The 25,484-nt window shown below is 48.5% G+C and overlaps 1 protein-coding gene across 2 annotated transcripts in view; it reads right to left on the bottom strand.

Moving 5' to 3' along the window:
• Window positions 1–25,484, bottom strand: part of LOC144762785 (putative ATP-dependent RNA helicase DDX43) — a 989,943-nt gene that overhangs the window by 818,033 nt on the left and 146,426 nt on the right. For both annotated transcript variants that reach the window (XM_078648055.1, XM_078648054.1), the window contains exons 3-4: window positions 18,858–18,975; window positions 6,389–6,523 (exon numbers count right to left, since the gene is read on the bottom strand). In XM_078648055.1, the coding sequence (XP_078504181.1) occupies window positions 6,389–6,523; window positions 18,858–18,975 (253 nt within the window). The remainder of the gene's footprint in view (window positions 1–6,388; window positions 6,524–18,857; window positions 18,976–25,484) is intronic.

Raw genomic sequence — 25,484 nt, 5'->3', positions numbered from 1 at the left:
AGGGCGCTCTCAGCGCAACAATGTCCGAGTGGTAGGCCTTCCGGAGGGTGAGGAGGGCAGGAACCCAGAACAGTATGGTTGCGTGACCTCCTGCCTCGAGGGGTGCTGTGCCACAATTTGTGGTGGAGAGGGCGCACAGAGTGCCGGCGCAGAAGCCCAAACCGGGAGCTTGACCCCGTCCATTCCTCTTCAAACTCCTTAACTTTCGGGACCGCGACGTGGTGCTCCGTGAAACCAGGAAGCTAGGAGACATCAACGTGGCGAGCGGTCAGGTGATGTTCATCCCAGACTACACGGCAGCGGTTCAGAGACGGAGGAGCACCTATATGGCGGTGAAGAGTCAACTGCAGGAGCTGGAGTTGCCATACTCTCTGTTATTCCCGTCGCGGAGTGATCTCAAAGGAGGGTACACGCTTTTTCAATGCCACATCGGACGTTTGGGACTGGTTGGAGGAGACGGAGCAGTGGAAAGGAACAAGACCCGCAGGACCGGAAGACGGTGGTTGGCAAGAGAAGAGGTTGCGGCGACGCAGGTGGCGGGGGGCTCGCCGAAACATGGGGTTGGGCCCAGTTGCGCCCAGTCCAGAGAAGATTAGACTGGAATGGCAGGAAGCTCTTGAGGCGGTGGCGACCCTTGGGACAGCGAACAATAATGGCCGAGTGGAGTCTCGTGCACACAGTGACCCAGGAACCAGTGGATCGTCATCCCCATCCACCGTATATTCTGAAGACTCGAACATGCCAGTAGTGACACCTCAGACGGCCGACCAGATCATGTGATTGAGCGGTGCTATGCTGCATCCCTCCATGGCCCGCGCACATCTGTGCACTGTATACTGTATCTCATTCGTATGACTATGCACATGCTATTGAACTGTGTTATTCGTTAGAAGCGCTTCTGTCATTCAATGTAATGCATGCGGATCCCTGCGAAATGCCTCACTGGTCGGGGGGCGGGATGCGCCACGCGGGTGTTGCCTACTTGCAGTCTCCCACAGCTGTGCTCTGCACGGAATCTGCACACTGTACACCTCTTGCGAGCACGGGAGGCTTGAGACAGGGGCTTAGCCCAGACTAGTTGCGGACATTACACGCACCCCACCAGTTCCTACACTGGACTAGCACTTTACCATAATTGGTTTAGTTTGAGGTTTGGACACATGCCCTTTCGGGGATTCGCCCCACTAGTTGTATTGTTCTTGCTTGCTGTTATGTTTAAGGTCCGGCACACAGATACGCTCCCCTTGGACAAACCCCGTTGCGCCGCACTGACCTGCCCAGAGACAGGACACACACTAACCTAGTGACTTGGAACATACGTGGTATGCACACACCGTCAAAACGCTACTCTATCTTTTCCCACCTACAACGCCATGCGGTAGGGGTTGCCCTGCTGCAGGAGACCCACATGACACAGGCTGAACTTGACAAACTCCGCAGGCGTTGGAGGGGGCAAATCTACGGCACAGTCTTCTTGGCGCATGCGCGCGGCACCCTGGTGAGGGCGGGCACTCCCTTTTTGTGTGAAGAAACTAGGATAGACCATGAAGGCAGGTACACCCTAGTGCGGGGGAAGCCGAATGGTCAGGAGGTCCTTTTGGGATCGCTCTATGCCCCGAATGTAGACCAACCCTTCTTCCTAGCCCGGCTGACACAGGCCCACCACCCTTATGCTGGGCTTCCTTGGCTACTTGGAGGGGACTTCAATATGGTGCTTGAAGTGCACCTGGACAAGTCTTTTCCTTCCCTCAGAGCTGCTGCGGTAGCGTCCAATGCGCAGGTGTTTCAAAACTGGTTTACAAACTGGGCAATACAGGACTTGTGGCACGCGCAGCATCCAGTACATAGAATCTACTCTTACTACTCAGCAGCCTACGACTTGCATGTCCGGTTGGACAGGATAGTGGGTTCCCAGTCCCCGCTCCCACTCACACACGGTCAGAGTACCTGGGTAGAACACACTCCGATCATAACCCCCTATGGTTTCAGATTAGTTGGGATGTGGACCGACCGCCTATTCCTACGTGGAGGCTGCAGCCTACTGCGTTAGAGGATTCAGAGTTCCGCTCATCACTGGGCACGGCCATCCTTGCGTATTTTGAGGCCAATGAAGGGACAGCGAGCAATGCCTTGATAGAGTGGGATGCACGCAAAGTGCCAATGCGAGGACACTGTATGCGGGTTACATGGAATTTACGCAGAGTGCTCTCCGCCTCTCTGGTGCATCTGGAGGCTGAGCTCCTACAGAACGAGCGAAAGGGTGGGCACTCACGCAGACTGGGGGATCTTCGCACTAGACATGCGGAGCTCTAAGAGAGGCTCAGATGTCATAACTATGCTACACACACAGCCAGAACACATGCCAAAGCAGATAGGGCAGGCCGTCTGTTGGCCTGGTTGATAAAGCAAGAGGGGCATGATGCCCCAATAGGGGCTCTCCGCACAGTAGAGGAAGGGATGGTGTATACCCAACGCGAGATCCACCGCGCCCTGACGGATCACTACACGCAGCTATACAGAGCCTGGGGTGTTGGCCCTAGGCACATCTTGGGGGGGTTCTTGGACTCTGTCCAACTACCCACGACCTCCGAGGAGCACAAGGGGTCGCTCAATGTGCCCGTCTCGCTAGAAGAGGTTGGGGAGGCAATTCAGTCCATGGCATCCGGGAAGACCCCGGGGCCAGACGGCTTGCCCGCGGAATATTATAAAGCGTATAGGGAAACCCTGATGCAATTACTCCATAAGCTATACACTACAGCGATAGAGGAAGGCTCACTGCCCTCCTCTATGAGGGAGGCATTCCTGGTTTCTCTGCCTAAACCGGATAGAGACCCCACAGCCCTGGGCTCCTATAGGCCTCTGGTGATGCTCAACGTGGACTGTAAGGTCTTTGCTAAGGTACTAGCGGAACGGTTGGCAACGGTGGTCCCCCACTTGGTGCATACGGGCCAGAACGAGTTTGTCCCGGCAAGATCTACGTCGCTAAATCTCAGGAGATACTTCAGGGTCGCAGCTGAGGCTGCGCGGGAGTGGCCTAGGGCAGGATGCCTCATATTAGATCTGGAAAAGGCGTTTGACTGCTTAGAATGGGGATATCTATCGGCAGTGTTACTGCGCTACGGATTGGAAGCGGACTTCCTCCAAATCATTGACTTATTATACAGAAATCCCGTAGTCAGAGTGCGACTGGGACCTCACATCTCAGAAGCGGTGACGGTGGGCCGAGGCACCCGACAGGGGTGCCCTTTGCCCCCGTTGCGGTTTGCGCTAGCAATCAAGCCCCTGGCCGTAGCCATACAACAGACTCTTGGTGATGGTATCCTGTTGGGAGATGCAGTTCATCAGGTATCGCTCTATGCTGACGACTTGCTGGTGTTTGTGAGGGATGTGGGATGCATATCGGAACGGTTGGCCCAGTTATTGCGCACGTTCGCTGACGTCTCGGGCCTTCGCGTGAACGTGAGTAAATCCTGCCTTTATGCTTTCCGTGAAGGGACCAGAGACCCCGGATATCATCTTGAGGGCACAAGAGTCCAGTGGAAAGAAGACAGCTTTAGGTACCTCGGGATACAGATATATCGTCGCCCAGCAGATTTGTTTGATGGGAATCTCGAAAGGGCGTTTGCAGCGCTCAGGTCTCCGATACGCTTCTGGACTGCGCTCCCGCTGACAACCACAGGCAGAGTGGCGCTTGCCAAAATGGTCATGCTTCACCGCCTCCTGTACTTCTTTGTCAACTTGCCACTATTTATCCCGGCTTCCTTCTTTACTATGCTCAACAGGATACTGCGGGACTTCATCTGGGGCACCTCTAGGCACAGGCAGGCACTGGCGAAGCTATTCCTGCCAACGGACCGGGGGTGGCCTGGCTGCCCCTTGTTTTGAGCACTACTACCTAGCAGCGCAGCTACAATGGGTTGCGCGTTGGTTGGCGGACAGAGGCAGAGAGGACACAGCCACGGTACTGCCACCATACTCCCTAGAGCATATAACTAAACTTTTCCACCCCATAGCAGTTACTGAGCACCCAACACCGCTCCTCCTGGCGGTGGCGTACAAGTGCTACCGGAGAGCCTTATACCTTACCCGTAACACGGTGCCTTATGCGCCTGCTATACCATTGGAGGGCTCGCCCAGCGGCGATGGGGTACTCACGTCCTCCGTGCTCACAGAGTGGCGGGAGGCTAATATAAACACGCTTGGTGATCTGTATAGGGACGGGAGCTCAAGACATATGAGACGCCAGTAGTAGAGGAGGGACGTCCACCCGAGGGGGGGGTTCTTGATGCACCGCTCACTGATACAGAAACTGACTGCCAGATGGGGAGATGTAGCAACGGAACCCAGACAGCATTTAACCATGCAGGATCTCCACGTCATGGGGAGGGGCAGACACTTGGTCCGCTGGTTTGCGGCATCATTAAGGGATCACGCAGAGATTAGTTTAGATCCCCTTCGAGGCAAATGGGAGCTAGACCTGGGACGGCCATTAACAGACAAGAAATAGGAAAGGGTCCTTAAAAGTCCGGTACGCATCCCCAGAATCATGCGATTTCGCCAGATACAACTTTTCATTGTCCATAGGGCCTACCTCACGCCCGAGCTGATTAACAAATACTTCTGCCGGGACGATGAACGCAGTCTCAGATGTAACGAGCTAGGGGCGGGATTCCTGCACATACTGTAGAGCTGTCCTGGGCTGGGAACTTAGTGGCAAACTATCAGTGAGCTGCTGCAGAGCTGCACAGGACGAACTATACCCTAGGATTGTCCCGAGTATATCCTACACCACTTCAGAAGAGCCCCAAAAGACAAGTAAATGCATGAGAGTCGGAACATATACAAGGGGAATTTTGTTGCCGCAGTTCATGTTTTTGTTTTCCTTTGTTTCAAATATACATCATCTGTTTGAAAGCTCAAGATGGAGGGTCAGCCCTGAACTACACGGGCTTTTGCGAAGCCGGCACATCGGTCCTCCTGGATAACCACGGGGTCTGAGTCTGCAACAGGGTAGGCGCACTACAATTCAGACAATTCTGGGCAAGCATTGCATGTCTTATCTATTACAACAAGTGATTGCTTGTAGCATATTGTGCATATTGTACCAATGTGATAATGCATCCAGGGCCGACGCGCCTCTGCCACTGAGCTTGTACAATGCTGTTTGTAACGTGAAGTGCAACTTAAAAAAAATAATTGTAAAAACAGATTTGACAAAAAAAATAATGAATAATCTACCAAAGGTGCTAGAGGACTGTAGCAGTACTGGAAACAAAACCTTGGGGAGCTGTCAGAAGAGGAGTGAAGTGAGGCAGTACAGTGACCCAGGAAGGTCGCAATTAAGGAAGGGTTTTGACTCATAATTGAACCTCCTACACGGAGTGTATTATTCTAGGAAACCCATGGCAAGAATCAGGAGAACTGACCGTGATGAATGCCTCCAGGGATGTGGCCTTCTGGGTACGTTTATGCATACACAATGGCATTTGTCTTGATATCAAGATATATTGAACTGAGGTGATGAGGAGCCTGGCGAGATTTATGGGGCTCCTGTAGCCCCAGAGTGAGAAACTATTCATTTTGGGAACATAGGGGTGGGGGGAAGGGGGAACAAGTCAGCCACCAGATGCCAACAGCTATTTGGTAATATGGAGATAGTAGTAGCCAAATGCAACACTGCGCTACCATGTGAGTCACCAATGCTGCCTCGACTAGGATGGGGCAATGGTAAGGACTGGTACTAGAGTGCTGAAACGTTAGTGCATGAGGGACGAGGCTGTCTGCACAAATTTGAAAAGGTATGGGGCCCATGGAAAAATCTACTGAAGATATACAAGAGTTCCTTTCTGGCACATTCAGTGATTGAACATTAGCTGTAGTAGCAATGAAAATGAATTACTGATATTACCAAACTGTATGTAATGATTAACAGTCATATGAGAAAGTTATGTTTAGTATACTTGGAGATAAATCCGGGAGACTGTCCACCTCCACACTGGGTTAAATGACTGCCTTGTAACATGTTCTGTTGCTATTAAACTACTACAAACCAGTAAAAAAAAAAAAAAAAAAAAAAAAAAAAAAAAAAGAAGAAGTAGCTTGAGAGGGCCCCTGAAAAATATTTTAAGCATTTAGTGTGGTGTGGTGTTTTAAAAATGCCCTAATCTCGTTTATGCCACAATCATTAACTTTAAAATCGCTGATTTAAACAACTTAGCCCTCACCCAGAAGAGACTTTTTAACCTTAAACAAGCACAATTCTGCATCATTCCAAGAACAATACACTAAAAAGCATGCCCTTAAATAGATAAATCTAGCTTGCTAAATCCAATTGCAATACTGGTGTGGAAGTATTTTGTTTAAATAAAAAAATCGCAAGTAAAATTACCTTCCCATTTCATGGCTTCATATTTCGCTTTATTTTCACGAAGAGATGCCCAATTAATTGTAGGCTTTGGTGGTCCAATTGTTACAGTATTGTCAGAAAGCCCCCTACCAGAGTCACGGTATCCAAATCTGTAATCTGTTGAATAAATGGACAACATTATACATTTTAAGGAACAGAAAATACATTCAATTATCAACACCCCTTCACTCACAACATGCAAAAACATCATGACCTCAAGGACAGCATCAGAATGTGCACCGTAGTTAAATTAGAATGAAGGATCTATAGCATTCCGATACACCATCGATCTGTTTTCCCTCGCCCTTTACATTAAATAACAATTACAAATCTGCTGAATGGTATTTTGACTAGATCAGAAATTGCAAATGGAGGACTGGGCTGCTGTGGGAGATTTCATGGCTACAGCAACTGGGCGCCAATCAAAAACCAACAAGTTCATTGGAAGTATTAAACACATCAGAAGTCTTTTACCACACATTTTCCGAAAGCCACTCTTGAAAAGAAAGGACAGAAGGTGTGTATTGTGGAGCGGATTATTAATAACTCACTGGTGCAGGGTCACCACTTGGCTACGGGTTCTTAACAAGTAAGGAGGAATCAACACTGGAGCGAAACAAACCAAACCATAAGTCATTTATTAGTATTCAAGAATGGGGGCCTCATCAGACAAGCACCTTAGAGATACTCAAGGAGAGAGCACCCTGAACAATGGTTACATGGGTTTTTATAGCAAAGATCACAAGCAAGGGATGTCCAGAGATAAATAGAGCTTGGGAAGAACACACAAATTAAACAATCAATAAGATTCAACAGCCTTGGTGCCTTATGTAACTGTTGCATCCTGAAGCTGCACAACAAGATAGGCCAGCTGTACTTTTGCGCTGAGTCTGCATGTATACACAGCCTACAATACCCCAATCTAGATTCTTTACCAATGTTTATGCAAGTGCGGTGTCAAGGAGAGAGCCAGGCTGAAAGTAGGGCAGGGGTGAAAAATGGATGAAGCACAGCTTAATCAAAAAACGAGAGAATCATATTTTACATTTCAACAGTCCTTCCTTTTCAGCTATGCTGAATCAATTTTAAAATGTACATGTATTAATTTATATATCAATTTTTATAAATTCATCAGTTTCAAGTTGTACCATCATTTCTCGATTCAGTTCATGAACAAGGACAAGTACTCCAGTGGGTCTTCTCCTAACTTGACATTAAGGACCAAGTCAGTCAGCCTGTCACCACAAAAATCGAACGCACGTGACCTGATCCACCTCATTACAGACATGGAGCCATATGTATCATACAAAATTGCGGTCGCAAACGCCGAAATTCACAGAATTTTGGCGTTTGCGATCGCAATTAGGCTTAATGGTATGTATTAAAGAAAAACTGCCTCGCAAAAGTTGCGATTCCTTATTTTGCAAATACATTTAAGGAATCGCTAATTGCGATTCCTTAAATGGAATGTATGAGGCACCCAAGTTGTGCGAATATGGCATGAGGAATAGCAAATTACAACCGACTACAGGTTGGTGGTAATTTGTGTTTTCTTTCAAAAATGCACATTTTTCAAAGTGGCATGTGGCGCACACACATGCCCTTAGGGCATGTATGTGCGCCACATGTGCACCCAAACTCATTTCAGGGGTGCAACAGGGTGTCCTTTTGACAGCCTGGCATCTTTGAAATTGCATTCTCAATTTGCTATTCTCTAATTGAGAATCGCAAATTGAGAATGTCTTCCCATTCATTCCTATGGGATTCTAGGCCAATAGGAATTGATGGGGAGGTATTTCTTAATTGCGAATCGCAAATTGCAATTCGGAATTAAGGAATATGTAGGATTCGCAAAATGATTTGCAAATCCTATGTACATAGCGTTTTGCGATTCTCAAATAGCGATTTGCAAAAAATCGCTATTTGAGAATCACAAAACCAAAGTTTCATACATATGGCCCATGATCCCTCTAGCCAGCATCATCTGCTTTCAAAACATCAGTGTCCTCGCTTACACCTGCAACACACAACTTATTCTCTCCCTCACAGGCAAGACATACAGTACTTGTTTCAAGTCCAATGCCTGCATGACTGAAATTACTCACAGGATGAAGAGTAACTATCTGAATAATAAAACACAGGACCTAACCCTTACGCCCAATAACAGAACCCGGGTACACAGTTTGTGGGACTCTTGATTATACAATCAATGTAACTCTATCTTTATACATAGATCGTTAGCATGATACACAACATTGGCCAGAGACATTGTAGTGTGGATACAGATACCCCAACATGTGAATAATCTATACTGCTTGGAGGTGATGTGCCAGACGACATGTTTTGTCCCGAGGAGACCCTTGTAAATTGGTTATAGGGATGAAACATCAATATTTTTAGAAGGGACGGTCTGCTGTTTAATTAATGTGTAAACTTAAACCATTGGATATATTGCAGACGGTTGTATGTTTTCAAGTTCTTAGGACATCCCCCTTGTATAGGTCATTGTAAATAGTGCACATTATCACACATGCAGTAAAGTGATTTATGTATTAAGAGAGAGAGTTATATTGATTGCACAGTGAAAAAGAGTACCACAGAACCTTTGTTTGTTTAGATCAACTGAACACCACAAGAGAAAAATAGTTATCTTCGAGAAGAGCACTTCACCATGAGGCTTCACCTGGTGGCTAACACAGCCAGGACCAATACCCACAGGATAGTCATCGAAAGCAAACTCAACGTGACCATCCAAGTCAACGCCATCGCTGGCTCATGCTTGAATACACTGAGATGCTTAAGATTTTACAATGGCTCCCAATTTGAACTGGAAAACAAAAAAACGAAACCGAAGAGAGCACTTCACCAGATTCACTCAACCTCCCACACTGTACTCCGATCGCACCACACCTGAAGGAGCTCCACTGGCTCCCCATACTCAAACAAGTACAATTCAAACTCCTCACCCACACTTTTAAGCAACAACATAATGCTGGCCCAGTAGATCTCAACAACGGCATCTGCTAGAAGGAAGGAGAAGCGGAAGGAGGTGGACTGTTTTCTGGAAGATCGGTGGAAGAACCTTGAACGATGCCATGTATGTCCCTGCTGTTGATACTTACCTGCATTACAACCACTGAGCTTTCTCCAGGTACACTCAGATCGTTCCAACCCATCTGCAGATTCACATACGAGAGAAATTATACCTGAACAATTGCCATTTGAGACAAGTGTTGATGAACAATTATGGTGCATTGTGTATTCATGCCATGTTTAACATGTTTGACGTGTTGTTTTATTTTCAAAATACAACAATGGCATCTGCTTTCACAAACCTTAATGAAACCTCTGCTCAACCAGACTCCTACTTGCACACATCCCACACATTCCGAAAAACAAATCTGGCCATCAAGCCTTCTCCTACATAACTTCAAAAGTGCAGACGACCTTCCTGAATGAGAGCTATTGATCAGGGAGACTTTAACGCCATGCTATCAGACCACAAGTACAGTTATCCAACGCAACACTCATCACACACTAACTTGCGAATCTCCGAATTCTTAACCACAATGGGTTTGGTGGATGTGTCTGGCGTACTCATAACCCCACCGCACAGCTTTTTTACGTTCCACTCGGGAGCGCACAATGGTCTCTCAATACATGACTACGTAACCACACTGGAAGCTCTAGTGGTGCGCTTTATGGAGATGCGGCATCAGGCAAGGGGAATATCAGATCCATCACCAATTTGGGTGGTGTATTCTGATTAGGCATCACAACCAAGAGGGAGGGTAACAATCTTCCCATGGTGGCTCAAAATCCCTCTGATGAGAAAAGGATTACTTCAGACTAAAAAAAAGTATTTTAAAGAGAACATGAGGTTGGTCAAATCAACAAATACCCTCTGGGAAGCCTTCAAAGCACTAATAAGAGGACAAGCCATCTCTCTGATGGCTGGGTACAGAAAGGAAAAAAGAGCATTGATTGAGAATCTCGAACGCAAGATCCAACAGCTGGAGTGCGCTCTGATGGGCAGCAACCTGGAGCAATCCGAACACATCCTCAACCTAAAAAAAGGAATATAAAGAGCTAGCAACGGATGCAGCTAGGGCCCAATACACAGTCACACAACACAAATTGTATGAGGTGGGAGATAAGGTAGGGAAACTACTGGCCTGGCTTGACAGACGAGATCAAGCAAATAACCACTATCAACGCAAAGGCAGGAGAGACAATTAGTAACCCGCAGCAGATAGCTGAGGAATTCGCCAACCATTACTACGGTGTCTACTCGCTTTTCAGGACATCGACAACTGAGGAAGCCAAAGAATTACGGACAGATATTTCCCTCCCCACCCTCAGCCCAGAGGTCCTAATACTAACAGAGGGCGAAATAACAGACTAAGAAATAGCCAGAGCGATTCGAAGCATATAATCGGGAAAGGCAAGGGGCCGTGTGGCCTCCATTCCGCTTGCAACAATTGAAAATACTGCACAGAACATACTATTCCTGTTACACTCTGGATAAAATTAGAAGAAACAACCCTGGAATGTAGCCAGAAGTGTAGTCAAGATGGAACTTACGATCATATAATATGGGAGTGACCTCCTATACAGCAGTATTGAGAAGCCATTGTCCTTAGCATGAGCGGGATTATGGGAGTGGAGATGGCTCCTTCCCCGAAATGGGTCCTCCTAAATGTGTAGGAGACACTGCCCTCAGTGCTAAGGAACGGACCGGAGTAACCGGGGGTTTGACAATAGCCATTCTCAATATAGCAAGGATGTGGGGTGCGCCCAATGCACCGAACCTACAAGACTGGATGGAAGACCTGGACTGTGTATGATAGCAGAGAAAACAGTTTACGAGAGCTGAGGATGTCCTAGGGAATGGGAACAAGTTCGGAGCAAATGGAATGATTACCGAGGACACCCATGTGGAAATCTGGTGGGGGGGATGCAGAGGGATACGGGCTGACAGGGAGGGGCCCCTGGGAAGAAGACGAGAAAGATCTGTAATATGTGTGCGAGTTTGGAACTGTGGTGTTTGCATTAACGACTGGACAAAGGCAATGGAATGATATAAATTGTATTTACCCTGTCAAGTTATCAATAAACAGATTAATAATGTATTTTTTTTAAGCGTAGAAGACCTGCCACTACACATAAGAGCCTCCTCCTCACGTATTGAATTCCTCAAGAAGCTTAAGATCTGGCTTTTCAAATAGACCTTTGAAAGTTAAAACCAGAATTTTCCCTCTGGAACTCCTTATGCACCCTTGGTCCTTTACTCCTCACTCATGCCACACACCATCTGATGTATCAATGTTCCCCCAAGATTAAACTAAGAGACTGTCAGAGGGGGCCACTGGCAGTATGATATGGGATTACTCCTATTCACCAAATCTGGGAGAGAAAGCTAATGGAGGGAAAGGAGAGACATTGTTAGAGCCTGGTAGTATGTCCAACGGCACTGAAGTAATCACACTTTATATGATATACTTGGTGATAATGGCCCATAAGGAAGAAACTAGGGCTGAGAGCTCTAGGACACAAGGAGCCTGCAGAAAATTGCAAAATTCTATCCGCAGAATTGCCAAGACTTGTGCAGACTTTGCAACTAGAATCGGAGAGGCAGAAACCAGGATCTCCCAACTGGAGGAAGAGCTAAACATGCAGAAGAAGACCGAATCAATCCAATCCTTAAGAGACTATACTTTGTTGAAGCTGTCCGACCTTAAAAACCGCACCGGACAAAAGAATTTGCAAATTTTGGGCATTCCGGAGGGAAAGGAAGGGTCGGATATTCCCCAATTTGTGATAGACCTCTTTGAGGAGGCCTTCCCTGACTTGCAGCACAGGGATTGGAAGACTCAAATTCAAAGGGCCCATAGTTTTCCTTTTAATCAGCGGAGAGCAGGAGGGCAATCAAATCCTCACCCACGGGCTATTTTGATCGCTCTAAACAACTTTCTGGCAAGGGAATCTTTATATGATCTTGCTAGACCAGACCGGAAAAGAGCAGGAAAGGGGTGCGTTTCTTTTGTCCACACTGATTTCTGTCAAAAGACAGTTGAAAAGCGTTGGCTTCTCCGGCAATTAATCATTGATTTCGAGGCAAAAGGGTCTCAGGCTTTTCTTATCAATCCCGCAAAATTGAAGGTGGTCTTTCAGGGTCGCACGCAGTATTTTCAATCGGAAATCCAGGCTAAAGAGTTCCTTCAGTCATTGAACTCATCTTAAAAATCCTAAACATTCTCTGGATAGAACATTTGATTTGTGCTTAGATGGTAATGGTCCTTCCTGAGCTTCGATATGCAAGGACTGTAAGGTCGTCCAATACTAAGGCCTGTCCACTGGGCTCCGTTCTTTTCCTTTTTTTCTGTTGTTCCTTATTTTCTATCTTATTCTATTCCATTCCTTGGGTGCTCATAATCGCTTTTTTATTATTGTTATGCAGTGTATACAGAATATGATCAAAGGTCTAGCGGTATGGAGGGGTGGGTGTGCAAGCTCAGCATCGCCAGGGACAGTTGGTCCCCATGCCTCGTGTGGTTGGTAGGAGGGGGATAGGAGGGGATTAGGAGGGGATTAGGAGGGGGATGGGAGGGGTCGGAGGGAGAGGGTCTCAACAGGGGGGGATTCTAGGGTGGGGGCAAAGGGGGGTGAGGGTGGGGGTACACTAGCATTTTTTCATGTGTATAGTTATGACAAATACAGTAACTTTGACAATAACCAACTTCTACATAAGTTTTTTTCTCTTGCGCTTTCTTTAAGTAAGTTGGCGGCAAAGCCCCTGTGGTATGATGGGCTGTCAGTCGTAGTCGGTAGGGATGGCGGGGGAAACAACCTTTACAACGCAACTTTTACAACGCACTACCATTACAACGAAACTTTTACAACGCAAAATTTTTTACAACGCATACCATTACAACGCATGTTTTTACAACGCAAGTACTTTTACAACGCATGCCATTACAACGTAAGTATTGGTAAGTATATAATTATATTTAATATTTTATATGTTTTTTTTTTTAAAGTTTTCAGTTTTTGGGGTAAAGGGGTATTTTTAGGGTTCAGGGTCAGTTTTCAGTTTTTGGGTAAAGGGGTATTTTTAGGGTTCAGGGTCAGTTTTCAGTTTTTGGGTAAAGGGGTATTTTTAGGGTTCAGGGTCAGTTTTCAGTTTTTGGGTAAAGGGGTATTTTTAAGGTTCAGGGTCAGTTTTCAGTTTTTGGGTAAAGGGGTATTTTTAGGGTTCAGGGTCAGTTTTCAGTTTTTGGGTAAAGGGGTATTTTTAGGGTTCAGGGTCAGTTTTCAGTTTTTGGGTAAAGGGGTATTTTTAGGGTTCAGGGTCAGTTTTTGGGTAAAGGGGTATTTTTAGGGTTCAGGGTCAGTTTGGGGTTTTTGGGGTACAGGGGTATTTTTAGGGTCAGGGACAGTTTTGGGTTTTTTGGGTACAGGGGTATTTTTAGGGTTCAGGGACAGTTTTGGGTTTTTGGGGTACAGGGGTATTTTTAGGGTTCTGTGTTAATTTGGGTTTTTTGGGGTACAGGGTAAAAAAAAAAAAAATTTATTAAATTAAATTATATTAATTACAATTAATGTAAAAAAATATATATTATATACTTACCAATACTTACGTTGTAATGGTATGCGTTGTAAAAGTTTTTGCATTGTAAAAAATTCGTTGTAACGGTATGCGTTGTAAAAGTATGCGTTGTAACGTCATACATCCGGATGGCGGATAGGAATAAATATATTAGAGTCTGTTCATTGAATTGCTCTGGTCTTAATGATAGGAAAAAGAGGGGTATAGTAGTGAAACTCATCAGATATGCTGATTGATGTATTATGCCTCCAGGAGACTCACATCTGCTGGAACAATCGAATGTGGTTGAAAGACCTGGGTCTTGACCTTCTTGCTTGTACCCTGCAAGCTACTAATACCCGAGGAGTAGCTATAATGGCAAGGCATGGCATGGCATGGCATGGCATTTTAACGTGTAATCGTGTTAAGAAAGATAATTTCGGGAGATGGGTAATCTTAGTAGTTACTACGGCTCAAATCTAGATGATCCCACTAGCCTCTGCCACTTAAATATCACTCTGTGGCCTCCTTTGATAGTTTTTTGCGGGGATTTTAATATTCATTTGGACACCAACTTCAATCTCTATAGCAATGCTCCATACACTGGTAGGAAGGTCAAGACTTTCAGGGATCTACAGGGGCTATGTCAGGAACACGGGTTGGTCGACATCTGGCAAAGTCAGCGACAGGCTGATCTTGGGTACACATAATACACTGCCCCCCTAAAAAGTGTGTACGCTTAGATTATTTTTTTGTGTCCAATCTAATAACAGGAAGGATAAATTGTGAGCTCTTCCCTAGACTGATTTCTAATCATAACCCGATATCAATCCAACTCCCACCTAGGAATTTAATACTAGCAGCAGCAACCTGGACATTTGATAGAAAGCTATTATTGGATCTGGAATACTGTACATATATGTCCAATTGGATTGCGGAGTTCTTTGGGAGGAATAAGGGCACTGCATCAGAGTTAATAGTCTGGGATGCCTTTAGGCGGCGGTGAGGAGGGAAACTCTTAGTTTCTCTCTAGATCAACCGAGGAAAATAAAAGAGAGGGTCAATGTCTGGGTAGGTCAGCTTCGGGAGGCTGAGGAAGAGCTAATCCGGGTAATTGGGGATCTGCAGAAAAGAGAGGAATGTCAAAGAAAGATTGCAGCTATAAGAACTAAGATACACCAACACTAGGGAGAGAATTTAGCTAATAAATTCAAGCAACACTGTGCTGATATTTACAGTTTGGAGAGAACACTGGCAGACTGTTAGCCAAGCGTATACAGCAAAGAGCAGTCTCTAACAGAATATGTCGAATAAAAGATCAAAGGGGGCAGATTCAGGATCTTCCGGTTAAAGTCCTGGAGGTTTTTCAGGAATTTTACCAGGGGCTCTATTCCACTGAGAAGGATGGACCAGTAATGTAAGGTGAGGATTTTCTTTGCGACTATATAACTTCTCAGATTACGCTTGAACAGAGGGACATGCTTTCAGCTCCGATTTCAAAAGAGGAAATCGAATCCGCCATAACCTCACTGGCGGCTGGCAAGGCTGCAGACCCTGATGCATTACCCCTAGAATTTTTTCATACATTCAGACAAACTCTTCATGGTGAGCTTGAATCTTTATTTCTAAGAGCTCAGAAGGGCCAGACCCCCGATTCATGGCACAGAACAACCATTGTAGTTTTGTAGTTTTTAAAAGAAAGGATAAGCCAGAACTTAGCCCTTCCTCTTATCGCCCTATATCTTTAATATGTGCGGACAGTAAAATTTACTCTAAAATAGTGGCAATAAGGCTTGGAAAGGATATTGCTCCCCTAGTTTCTATCCGCCGACACAGTTTCATTCCTGGTCGTGATACTTCTGACCACGTTAGGCGGGCAATAGCCCTGTTTGACTGGACTCAGGACTCCAAGTCACCCCTGGGGATGATCCTGTTGGATGCAGAGAAAGCTTTCAACAGGGTCTCCAGGGGGTTTCTCTGGCTGATGCTGAAGACTAAAGGGTTCCCTCAGGAATTTAACACAGCTATACAGGCCTTGTACATTTCACCTGAGGCCCGTGTTCAGATCTCTGGACAAGAATCCAACTTACTCTCTATCAGTAGAGGAACCAGTCAAGGGTGTCCATGTTCTCAGTTATTATTTTCAATGTATATTGACCCTTTACTTAGCAGGCTGGATGCCAAGCCACAGATTGAAGCAGCGACAGTAAATGGGATCCTGTACAAAACGCTAGCTTATGCCGATGACGTCACCATTTTCACAACTAATATAAGATCAGCCCTGCCGGCAGTGTATGACCTTGCGAAACAATTTGGCTCAGGTTCTGGCTACAAATTAAATGCAGATAAAACCCAGGTCATACACTCAGACACTTTAAGACCGCAGGAGATCCCTACTGTATCAACAGCAACATATTTGGGTATAAAAATTACAGCTGCGGCTGAGCAGATTCCTGAGATGAACATACAACCGATTATAAAAAGTATCAATAAGACACTTGCAAGATTAGATCATTTTAATTTTTCATTGCACGGACGGTGCAATGTTATTAAAATGCTTATTTTCCCCAAATTTTTATATTTGTTTCGGACAATACCCTTAGAATTTCCTGCTTCTTGTATTTCCAGAGCAGAAGGAGTCTGCATTAGATTGATATGGGGTTACCATAAAGCTAGAAGGGCTCCTAAATAGTTAATTCTTCCAAGATTAAGGGGGGGTTGGGGACTACCTTCTTTAATGCTTTATCATTGGGTAACATTATTACAGCAAATGGGGATATTGCTGGTTGGGAGTAAGACGAAAGTCCCTGAACCGATCAGACCTACTATTTATGAAGTCCTATTAGGGGAGGATGCGCATCACTGTCTAACTAGAATCATTAAACCTAGTTATTATGAGAAAACAAAGTTTAAAATTGTTCAATCGGCATTCTCCATTTGGAAAAAAGTGAGGCATTAGCTTGGGCAGACGAATATAAATGCGTATACCCCTTTGTTCTCATATGGGTTGCTACCGCTAATCTTGCAGGATCAGATAACTAGGAGTTGGGGGACTCTTGGTCGATTTCTTTTTTGATGGTCAAATTATCTGTTTTTCTAATTAGAAGCAAAATATGGGCTCCCTACAAGACATTTTTGTAAGTTCTTACAGCTCAGAAGCTTTTTGGTTAAAATTGTTGCACCGGGGAGGGGCAACTTTGGTAAGATACCGCTGGTGAGCATTAAAGCATCTAGATACAGGATAGGGAAAATTGATCAAACTTTACTATCTACTCTACCTGATGATCTAGGCCTTCAGAATGAAAGATGGGACAGGAAATTTGCACAGGAGGGCACAGACCTGGAGGCTTCTTTAGAATTGACAAATCATAAATCTTAATAACTGGCAGCTTAAAAGCTCAACATTACATGTCCGTTTTCAATTTATATTACACTCAGGGGGAAATTGCTAAGTGGTCTGGATCACGAGGGAATTCATGTAGCAGGTGTGGAGAATTGGCCGCTGATACAATCCATATGTTTTTTGGATGCCCCAAGCTTGCTAAATTCCTACAAGACATCGCGTTTTTCCTGGGCCAGACCCTTGGCAAGACGATCTCAATAACTGCTGGTCTAGTGATCCTGGGAATAGATCAGGCCCAGAATATGTTGGGATGGACCAGATCGGATATAGGGCTAGTTTTCATCACAATGCACATTCTAAGAGCTAATATCGCATCTCAATGGATCAGACATGATCCTCCCACGTTTATAAACTGGAGGGCTAGGCTACTGGCTATATATAGTATGGAGCCCTTAGTTTATAGGCTTAAAGGTTGTAAAAGATAGGATATGGGCAAGAAGCTGTGGGCGCCAGTAACCAATTGGATTGGATGAATAATGTTGTGTTTTGTTTCTTTATACTGGCTGTCAGTTAACGGGTCATGTTGAACTTACTTGAAATGCTTGCCTTGCTCATGGTTTCTATATATGTTTGTCTAGTTTTGGCCATCAAGTAGAGTTTCATGTATGTGTCAGAACAACTTATTGGGGGAAAAAAAAAAGAAAACTAGGAATAGCAACAGGGTTATTTCTTGATTTTGTGAACTGTGGCACAGGCATGCTTCCAGGAAAATCCATCAAGAAGACAGCAGCAAAAAGAAGCGATGGTGGACGGAATGCAGACTATGCAAACATTCACCCCCAGTCAACAGACCTGGGTCTAATAAATTGTTTTTTTGCACACCATGCCAATCCAGTTTGGACCCAGCCTTAAGCAAATCAGTCTTGACTCCAATCCTCATGGGAACAGTCCAGTTAGAATTGCCAAGCCAGGTCCACCCTGGACCCAAAACAAGCATCCTGGGACCTGTTTTGGGGTATAACCCCTCATCAGCCAGGCTAGCTTGAATTCAGTGGCGCAGTGAGCACGGGACCTCGCCTGGGTATACCCTTCCCAATTAGGGCAACAAAAGCAAAAAGAGCAGATGATAGACAGTGTGTTAAACAATGCAAACATTCATCCCCAGTCACCAGATCTGGGTTTAATCCATTGTTTTTTTACCTATCACACCACCCTAGTTTGGACCCAGCCATATGCAAATTAGTCTTGACCATGCTCACAGCAGGCACATAAAACATTAGGTCACAAAGAGCATTCAGAGAATACAGTTGGATTTTTAGTGAAGCAAACCAGATCAAAGGAATAGTTGGGAGACAATAGTTGGGTACAAGGCTGCTGCACGTACACCTAGCTGCCAAACTGCTCTTCGTGCTGGGGAAAAGCAGTCCTATTTCCTTCCTTGGGACATAAAAGTACATAAAAGTCATGGCAGAGTTCATTTAAAAACTTCACTTCAAACTATAGGATCTGTTCACATTTACCTTTTTCGCTCCTTTCTCCATAGCCATCAACAAGCTCATCAATCAGTCTTTTTGCTTTATTTTGGTTATCATCCGAGCCAAAGATCTTCACTTCAGATTCATATTCTCCATTTACTATCTTAATATAGAAAGAAAATGTCATTTCATGCTTTAACCATAGAACACAGTTCTTTTCGGACAGTAGAATGTGCGCAGAAAATATTTCCTTGTTAATTGTATAAGCAATGAAAAAAGTACAAATATTGCTAATCTTATACATTCATTTAATGGCTTCCCTTTTCATGTTCAACTAAAAATTGGCATTTAAAACAAAATAACCAGATTGTTTCTTAAATGAACATGATAGTACCATTACAGTACAATGTCATTTATAAAAGGAATGTGTTCACTCAACCTTCTTGTTTTTTTCACAGCATTTTCCACACCTCAAAACTCTCCAGCATTCTACCATCTGCCCGAAGGATTCTATTTGTCTAGGGATTCCATTGACTATATGTAACCATTTCTGTATCAGGTATCCTTTTTGTCCATTCCGCTTTACAAAATTTGGTAGATATCGGTCTTGTACTAATGTGCAATCTCTATGGTCCATCAAAAAAGCACACCCAAGCAACAATTGCTCATACCTGGTCTACCATTTGCGCTGCATCAATGTCATATTGCCTCTGTGGATTCTTATGTGTGCACAATTACTGTCATATACGTCAGGTACTCCTGCAGCTGGTCATAAATTGTTAGGATTTATAAAATGTGATTATACAGAGCTAAACTATATTTGGCACTTGTAAAATAACAATAGGTTAACCCTCCACCCACTCTGCCACCAGACATTCATACCCCTAAAATGTGTGCTTGAGCGAACCTACCTACATACATCCTTATTTTCAAAACAGTTCTTACTAAAATCCTTCCAATTCACTTACTCCCTTCTTACGAGCTCTCAATACTAGTGAGGTCTCTCAGGCACAAACACACTCCCACTCTGTGCTTTCGAGCCCCTTTACCAAGTCGCTAGAACGTTACTTACCTTCTGTAACAATATTCCAGCAAATTCCTCAATGTATGAACCTTCAAGTGCCAGATTGGATCCAGAAACTTTTTCCCAAGCAACATCTCTTCAGCGCCACCAAGTCAATCAGGGACTGTTGTAACTGCACTACTCACCCGTGAGGGTCTTAAAGCACGGGGGGGGGGGCAGCAGTTCTGTTCATCCTAAAAGCCAGGTCTTGTGCGCCTTCCTGAAGGTGTTCAGGGAGGGCATGTGTTGATCGGGAGCTCGTTCCAGGACTGGGCCGTGATGAAGGAGAAGGCTCTCCCTCCCGTTTTGGCTGTGCGGATGCGTGGCGTTTCGACGAGAACGTGGTTGGCAGATTGGAGGTTTCTTTTGGGTATGTGGAGGGTGATTCTATTGTTGAGGTACTGGCATCCGGTGTTGTGTAGGCATTTGTAGGCGTGGGTGAGTATCTTGAAAGTGACTTCTCGACAAGGAGCCAGTGGAGATGCCGTAGGTGTTGGCTGATGTGCTCATGTCTAGGAATACCCTTGAAGAGTCTGTCTGCGGTGTTCTATATCGTCTGGAGCTTGCGGAGTACAGGCTTGTTTATGTTGGCATAGAGGGAGTTTCCGTAGTCCAGTCTGCTGATAAGGAGTGCGTGGGTGAATTGTCTTCCTTGCCTCAAAGGGGGAACCATTTGAAAGTCTGTTAGAAAGGCGACCCGGGGGAGGCAGAAGAGGTCTGACTGGCCACCCCTAGACCCACCTCTCTGTCAAGAAGTAGCCGAGCGTTGCCGAGAGGCCTCCTGGGTGAGGGTCCTCTCCTAGGATCATACAGCAGAGAGATCACAACACTACAAATGGACACCACACCAGAGGTTAAGTTCGTAAGCTTTATCAGGAAATAAAGGTTGCTGGTTCTCAGCGATAAGTACAAGCAGATCGAGGGATCTGTAGAGTCTCGTAAAAAGGTCAGGGTAGCGGGACAGTCTCGATAGGGGTGCCAGAAGGGATACCTTGCGCACAGCTCTCAATCCTCGAGCCGGGGGTTCCGAGAGGTCGAGTTGCGGCAGCGCCAGCAGGACTCGACAGGTGGTCGGTGTCGGAGGGGAGGCCGCGGCAGCGCCAGCAGGCTCTCGAGAAGGTTCAGCAACGGTGGGCCGCAGCAGCGCCAGCAGGCTCCCAAGGTGGTTCAGCAAAGGTGGGCCGCGGCAGCGCCAGCAGGCTCCCAAGATGGTTTAGCAACGGTGGGCCGCGGCAGCGCCAGCAGGTTCTCAAGGTAGCTTCGGGTTACAGGAAAGATGAGTTCGTCTGGTGTCGGCCGCGACAGCGTCAGCAGGGCTTCAAGTCCAGGATACATCTGGCGTCCTACTCCGGGGCTGGCCCAGATATAGGACTGGGGTCCTTTGATGTCCAGACCCTCGCGCCTGGGGGCCAGAGGGGCCGGGATGATGGTGTCCAGACACCCAGCAGGAGGGTGGAGCCAGCGCCCAGGGAGGCCGGAGGGCGATCGATACCAGGCGTCCGGGGACGGCTGGAGGTCCATCGAAACTCCCCTTCCTCCGGGATCTGTCGAGTGGCCACTCGACCACCTGGGTGGATCTTGGTGCCTCGATGTCTGGGCTTCGCTGGGGGCCTGGTCCGGGGCCGAGGCCACGTGGTCGTGGCGTGGTGGGCCCAAGATGGATCCAGGCCGGTAGTGGGGGTCCGGGATGGTAGCCGGACCGGTAGTGTTGGGGCGTGCAGGGTCGGGCGAAAGGGCTGCTCGAGGCTCGGTGGAGGCCCAATGTCGTCCTGGGCCCGCCATGCGGGAGGGGTAGAACCACGCCATGAGGCCGGGTCCAACACGCGTCCCCTCCAGCTGAAGGCAGGGGAGAGTCACCCATTTTCTTGGGGATTCTCCTCGCCGAGGCGGAAGAATCGGGACAGGCCGTCAGCATTGGCGTGGTCGTTGCCGGGGCGATGCTCCACAGTGAAGTCCATCCCCTGCAGGGAGATGGACCATCGCAACAGTTTCGGGTTTTCTCCCCGCATCTGCATCAACCACCGCAGGGGCCGGTGGTCGGTCTGGACCCGAAAGTGGGTGCCGAAGAGGTAGGGCCGGAGATTCTTTAGGGCCCACACGGCGGCGAAGGCTTCTCTCACGATGGTGCTCCATCGTTGTTCTCTGGCCAGCAGCCGCCGGCTGATGAAGGCAACGGGAAGGTCGGCCCACTCAGGGTTCACTTGGGAGAGGACCGCCCCAATGCCGTGCTCCGAGGCGTCGGTTTGGACCACAAACTCTCGGCTGTAGTCAGGGGCTTGGAGCACAGGGGCGGTGCACATGGCAGTCTTCAGTGTTTCGAAGGCGGTTTGGCACTCGGGGGTCCAGCGCACCTTTGGTGGTAGTTTCTTCGAGGTCAGTTCTGTGAGGGGCCCCACAATGCTCCCATAGTTTTTGATGAAGCGCCGATAATATCCAGTGAGCCCCAGGAAGGCTCGGACGGCGGTCTGGGTGGCCGGGGGCTCCCAGGCCTGGATAGCGTCAATTTTTGGCTGGAGGGGAGCCACCTGGCCGCTCCCTACTTGGTGTCCCAGATAGGTCACGGACCCTTGGCCTATCTGGCACTTGCTGGCTTTTATTGTCAGTCCAGCCCGGCGGAGGGCCATCAGGACCTCCCGGAGGTGGGTCAGGTGTGAATCCCAGTGGAGGCTGTACACCGCAATGTCGTCTAGGTAGGCGGCGCTGAACTCTTCTAGCCCGGCCAGCACCCTATTCACGAGTCTCTGGAAGGTGGCCGGGGCGTTTTTCATGCCGAAGGGCATCACCTTGAAATGGTAGTGGCCATCAGGGGTCGAGAAGGCCGATCGCTCTTGTGCTCCAGGGGTGAGGCCGATCTGCCAATACCCAGCCGTGAGGTCGAAGGTGCTGAGATACTTTGCAGCCCCCAGGCGATCGATCAGTTCATCCGCCCGGGGGATGGGATGGGCGTCGGTCCTGGTGACTGCATTCAGCCCCCGGTAGTCAACACAGAACCGGAGCTCCGGGGGTGTGCCGGGGGGAGCGGCTTTAGGGACCAGGACAACTGGACTGGCCCACGGACTGTCGGAGGGTTCGATCACCGCCAGCGCCAGCATCTTGGCCACCTCGGACTGGATGCAGGCCCGCACTCGGTCGGGCACTCGGAAAGCTCGGTGCCTTACAGGTGGGTTGTCTCCGGTGTCTACATCGTGGACGCACCATCGGGTGACCCCGGGAGTGAGGGAAAATAGGTCTGCGAACTGTCCCAGCAGCTTCCGGCAGTCTTGGTGCTGTTCTGGGGTCAGGGTAGAGGAGAGCGTGACCCCTTCGACGGAGCCGTCTTTCTCAGTGGTGCTCAGTAGATCTGGTAGAGGTTCGGAGTCGACTTCAGCTCCGTCATCGGTCGCTAGCAGCAGACTTAGTTCAGTGCGGGCAAAGTGCGGCTTGAGCCGGTTAGCGTGTAGATCCCGGAGGGGGTTCCTGGGGGACTCCATGTCCACCAAGTAAGTGACGGGGCTCTTGCGCTCCACCACCTTGAAGGGCCCTGTCCATTTGTCCTGGAGGGCGCAGGGTTCAACCGGGGACATGACCCAGACCTGCTGGCCCGGCTCGAACTCGATGGACGAGGTGTTCTGGTCATACCAGCGTTTCATCTCCTCCGGACTAGCCTCCAGGTTGGCTTCGGCCAGTTCCCGGAACTTCCGAGTTTGGTTGCGGAGGGTCAGGAGGTACTGGTAGACATCTGGGGGAGCACCTCAGACAGCCGTCTCCCAGCCTTCTTTGACCAGGCTGAGGGGGCCTCGGACCGGGTGGTGCCCATACAATAGTTCGAAGGGGCTGAACCCCAGGGACTTCTGGGGTACTTCGCGATATGCAAACAAGAGGCAAGGCAGCAGGACATCCCATTTGCGTCGTAGCGGTTCTTCTAGGCCCTTGATCATCCCCTTTAGTGCTCGGTTAAACCTTTCCACCAGTCCATTTCCTTGGGGGTGATACGGGGTGGTGAACTTATATGTGACCCCGCACTGTTGCCACAGGGATCGCATATACTTGGAGATAAAGTTTGTGCCCCGATCACTCACGACTTCTCGGGGGAAGCCGACTGAGGAAGATCCCCATTAGGGCTCGGCCTACGACTGGGGTCGTGATGGTTCGGAGGGGGATGGCTTCAGGATAGCGGGTGGCATGGTCCACCAGAACGAGGATGAAGCGGTGCCCTTGAGAGGTGCGGGGGTCCAGGGGCCCCACAATGTCTATCCCCACTCGCTCGAAGGGGGTGGTCACCACCGGAAAAGGTTGGAGCGGGGCTTTGACTTTCCCCCCGCTCTTCACGCTGGCTTGACAGGTCGGGCAGGTTCTGCAGTGATGATGCACATCGTGGCGCATTTTCGGCCAGTAGAAATGGGTCACCAGGCGGTTGTAAGTTTTGTCCTGCCCCAGGTGCCCGGCGAGGGGCACATCATGTGCTAAGTTCAAGAGGAAGTCTCTGAATCGGAGGGGAACGACCAGCACCCGGCTGGCCCCTAGTTCGGCAATCTTCTGCTCACTGTAGAGGAGGTCGTTGTCCCAATAGATCCAGTGGGACCCCGCAGGATCCCCAGTGGCTTGAGTGGCGGCTTGTCGTCGGATTCCCTCGAGGGAGGGACAGGTGTTCTGTTCCTGCCGGAATTGCTCGCGGGTGGGGCCACCTTCTTGGCGCCATTGAGCTAGTTCTGGAAGGTGGCCGAGCTCGGAGAGATCTTCATGGCTGGGCCCCTGGGGGCCTGGCTCAGGGTCGGCGTCCTCGGGGACGGCGGGCGGCGGAGGTGCGGGCCACTCCGGCTCCTCGGTCGGGGCTTCCTCCATTGGGGTGGAGGCTCGGGCGGACATGGAGCGGGTGGTCGCACAGACCCACTCTGGAAGGCCTAGCATCCCCAGATGCTCTCTCCGCTCTACGCCGAGGAGGCAGTCCACGGGGGCATCGTCTCGGACAGTCACTTTCAGTATGCCCGACACCCCTCCCCACTCGAAGGGGATGCGGGCCATCTGGCACAAACTCAGAGTTGTCCGCCGACCGTACTGGGCACAAAACGTTGGGAAGAATTTGTTTGGGGGTCACCAAGTGGCAGCGGACCGCCGTCACGCTGGCTCCAGTGTCACGGAGGGCTTCGGCCCGGCATCCATTGATGGTGACCCATTGGCGGTACTTCTGGGTGTTGCCTGGGATCGGGTCTCGGGGGATCATGTCTCGTTCACCCAGGCATGCTAAGATCATAGCAGCGGGCTCCCACTCTGCCTGCTCGTGGTCGTCGTCTTCTTCCTCGCCTCTTTCTTCACCCAGGGCGGCGGCCGCGATCTGGCGGTTCGGGGGACCGGTGGTGCCGGGTCGCTGGTTCATTGGGCAGAGAGGGTCATTCGCATAATGGCCCTGTCGCTGGCATCTGTGGCATGCAACATTCGGGCGGGGCCCGGGTCTGGCTGGGGGGCCCCCTCTTCGGCCCAGGGATGGCGACGTGGAGGTAGAGGAGGACCCCGTGGGGGCGTCTCGGCCCCTGCTCTGGCCTCCTCCGCCACCTCGGGGTCGGTGGTTCCCCGGGGATCCCCGGCCGTAGTCTCCCATCAGACTCCGGGGAACTCGGGTGCTCACCCATCTA

Source organism: Lissotriton helveticus, chromosome 6 (assembly GCF_964261635.1).
Source record: "Lissotriton helveticus chromosome 6, aLisHel1.1, whole genome shotgun sequence".
Lineage (NCBI taxonomy): Eukaryota > Metazoa > Chordata > Amphibia > Caudata > Salamandridae > Lissotriton > Lissotriton helveticus.
This window is presented reverse-complemented; position numbering and strand designations above follow the sequence as displayed.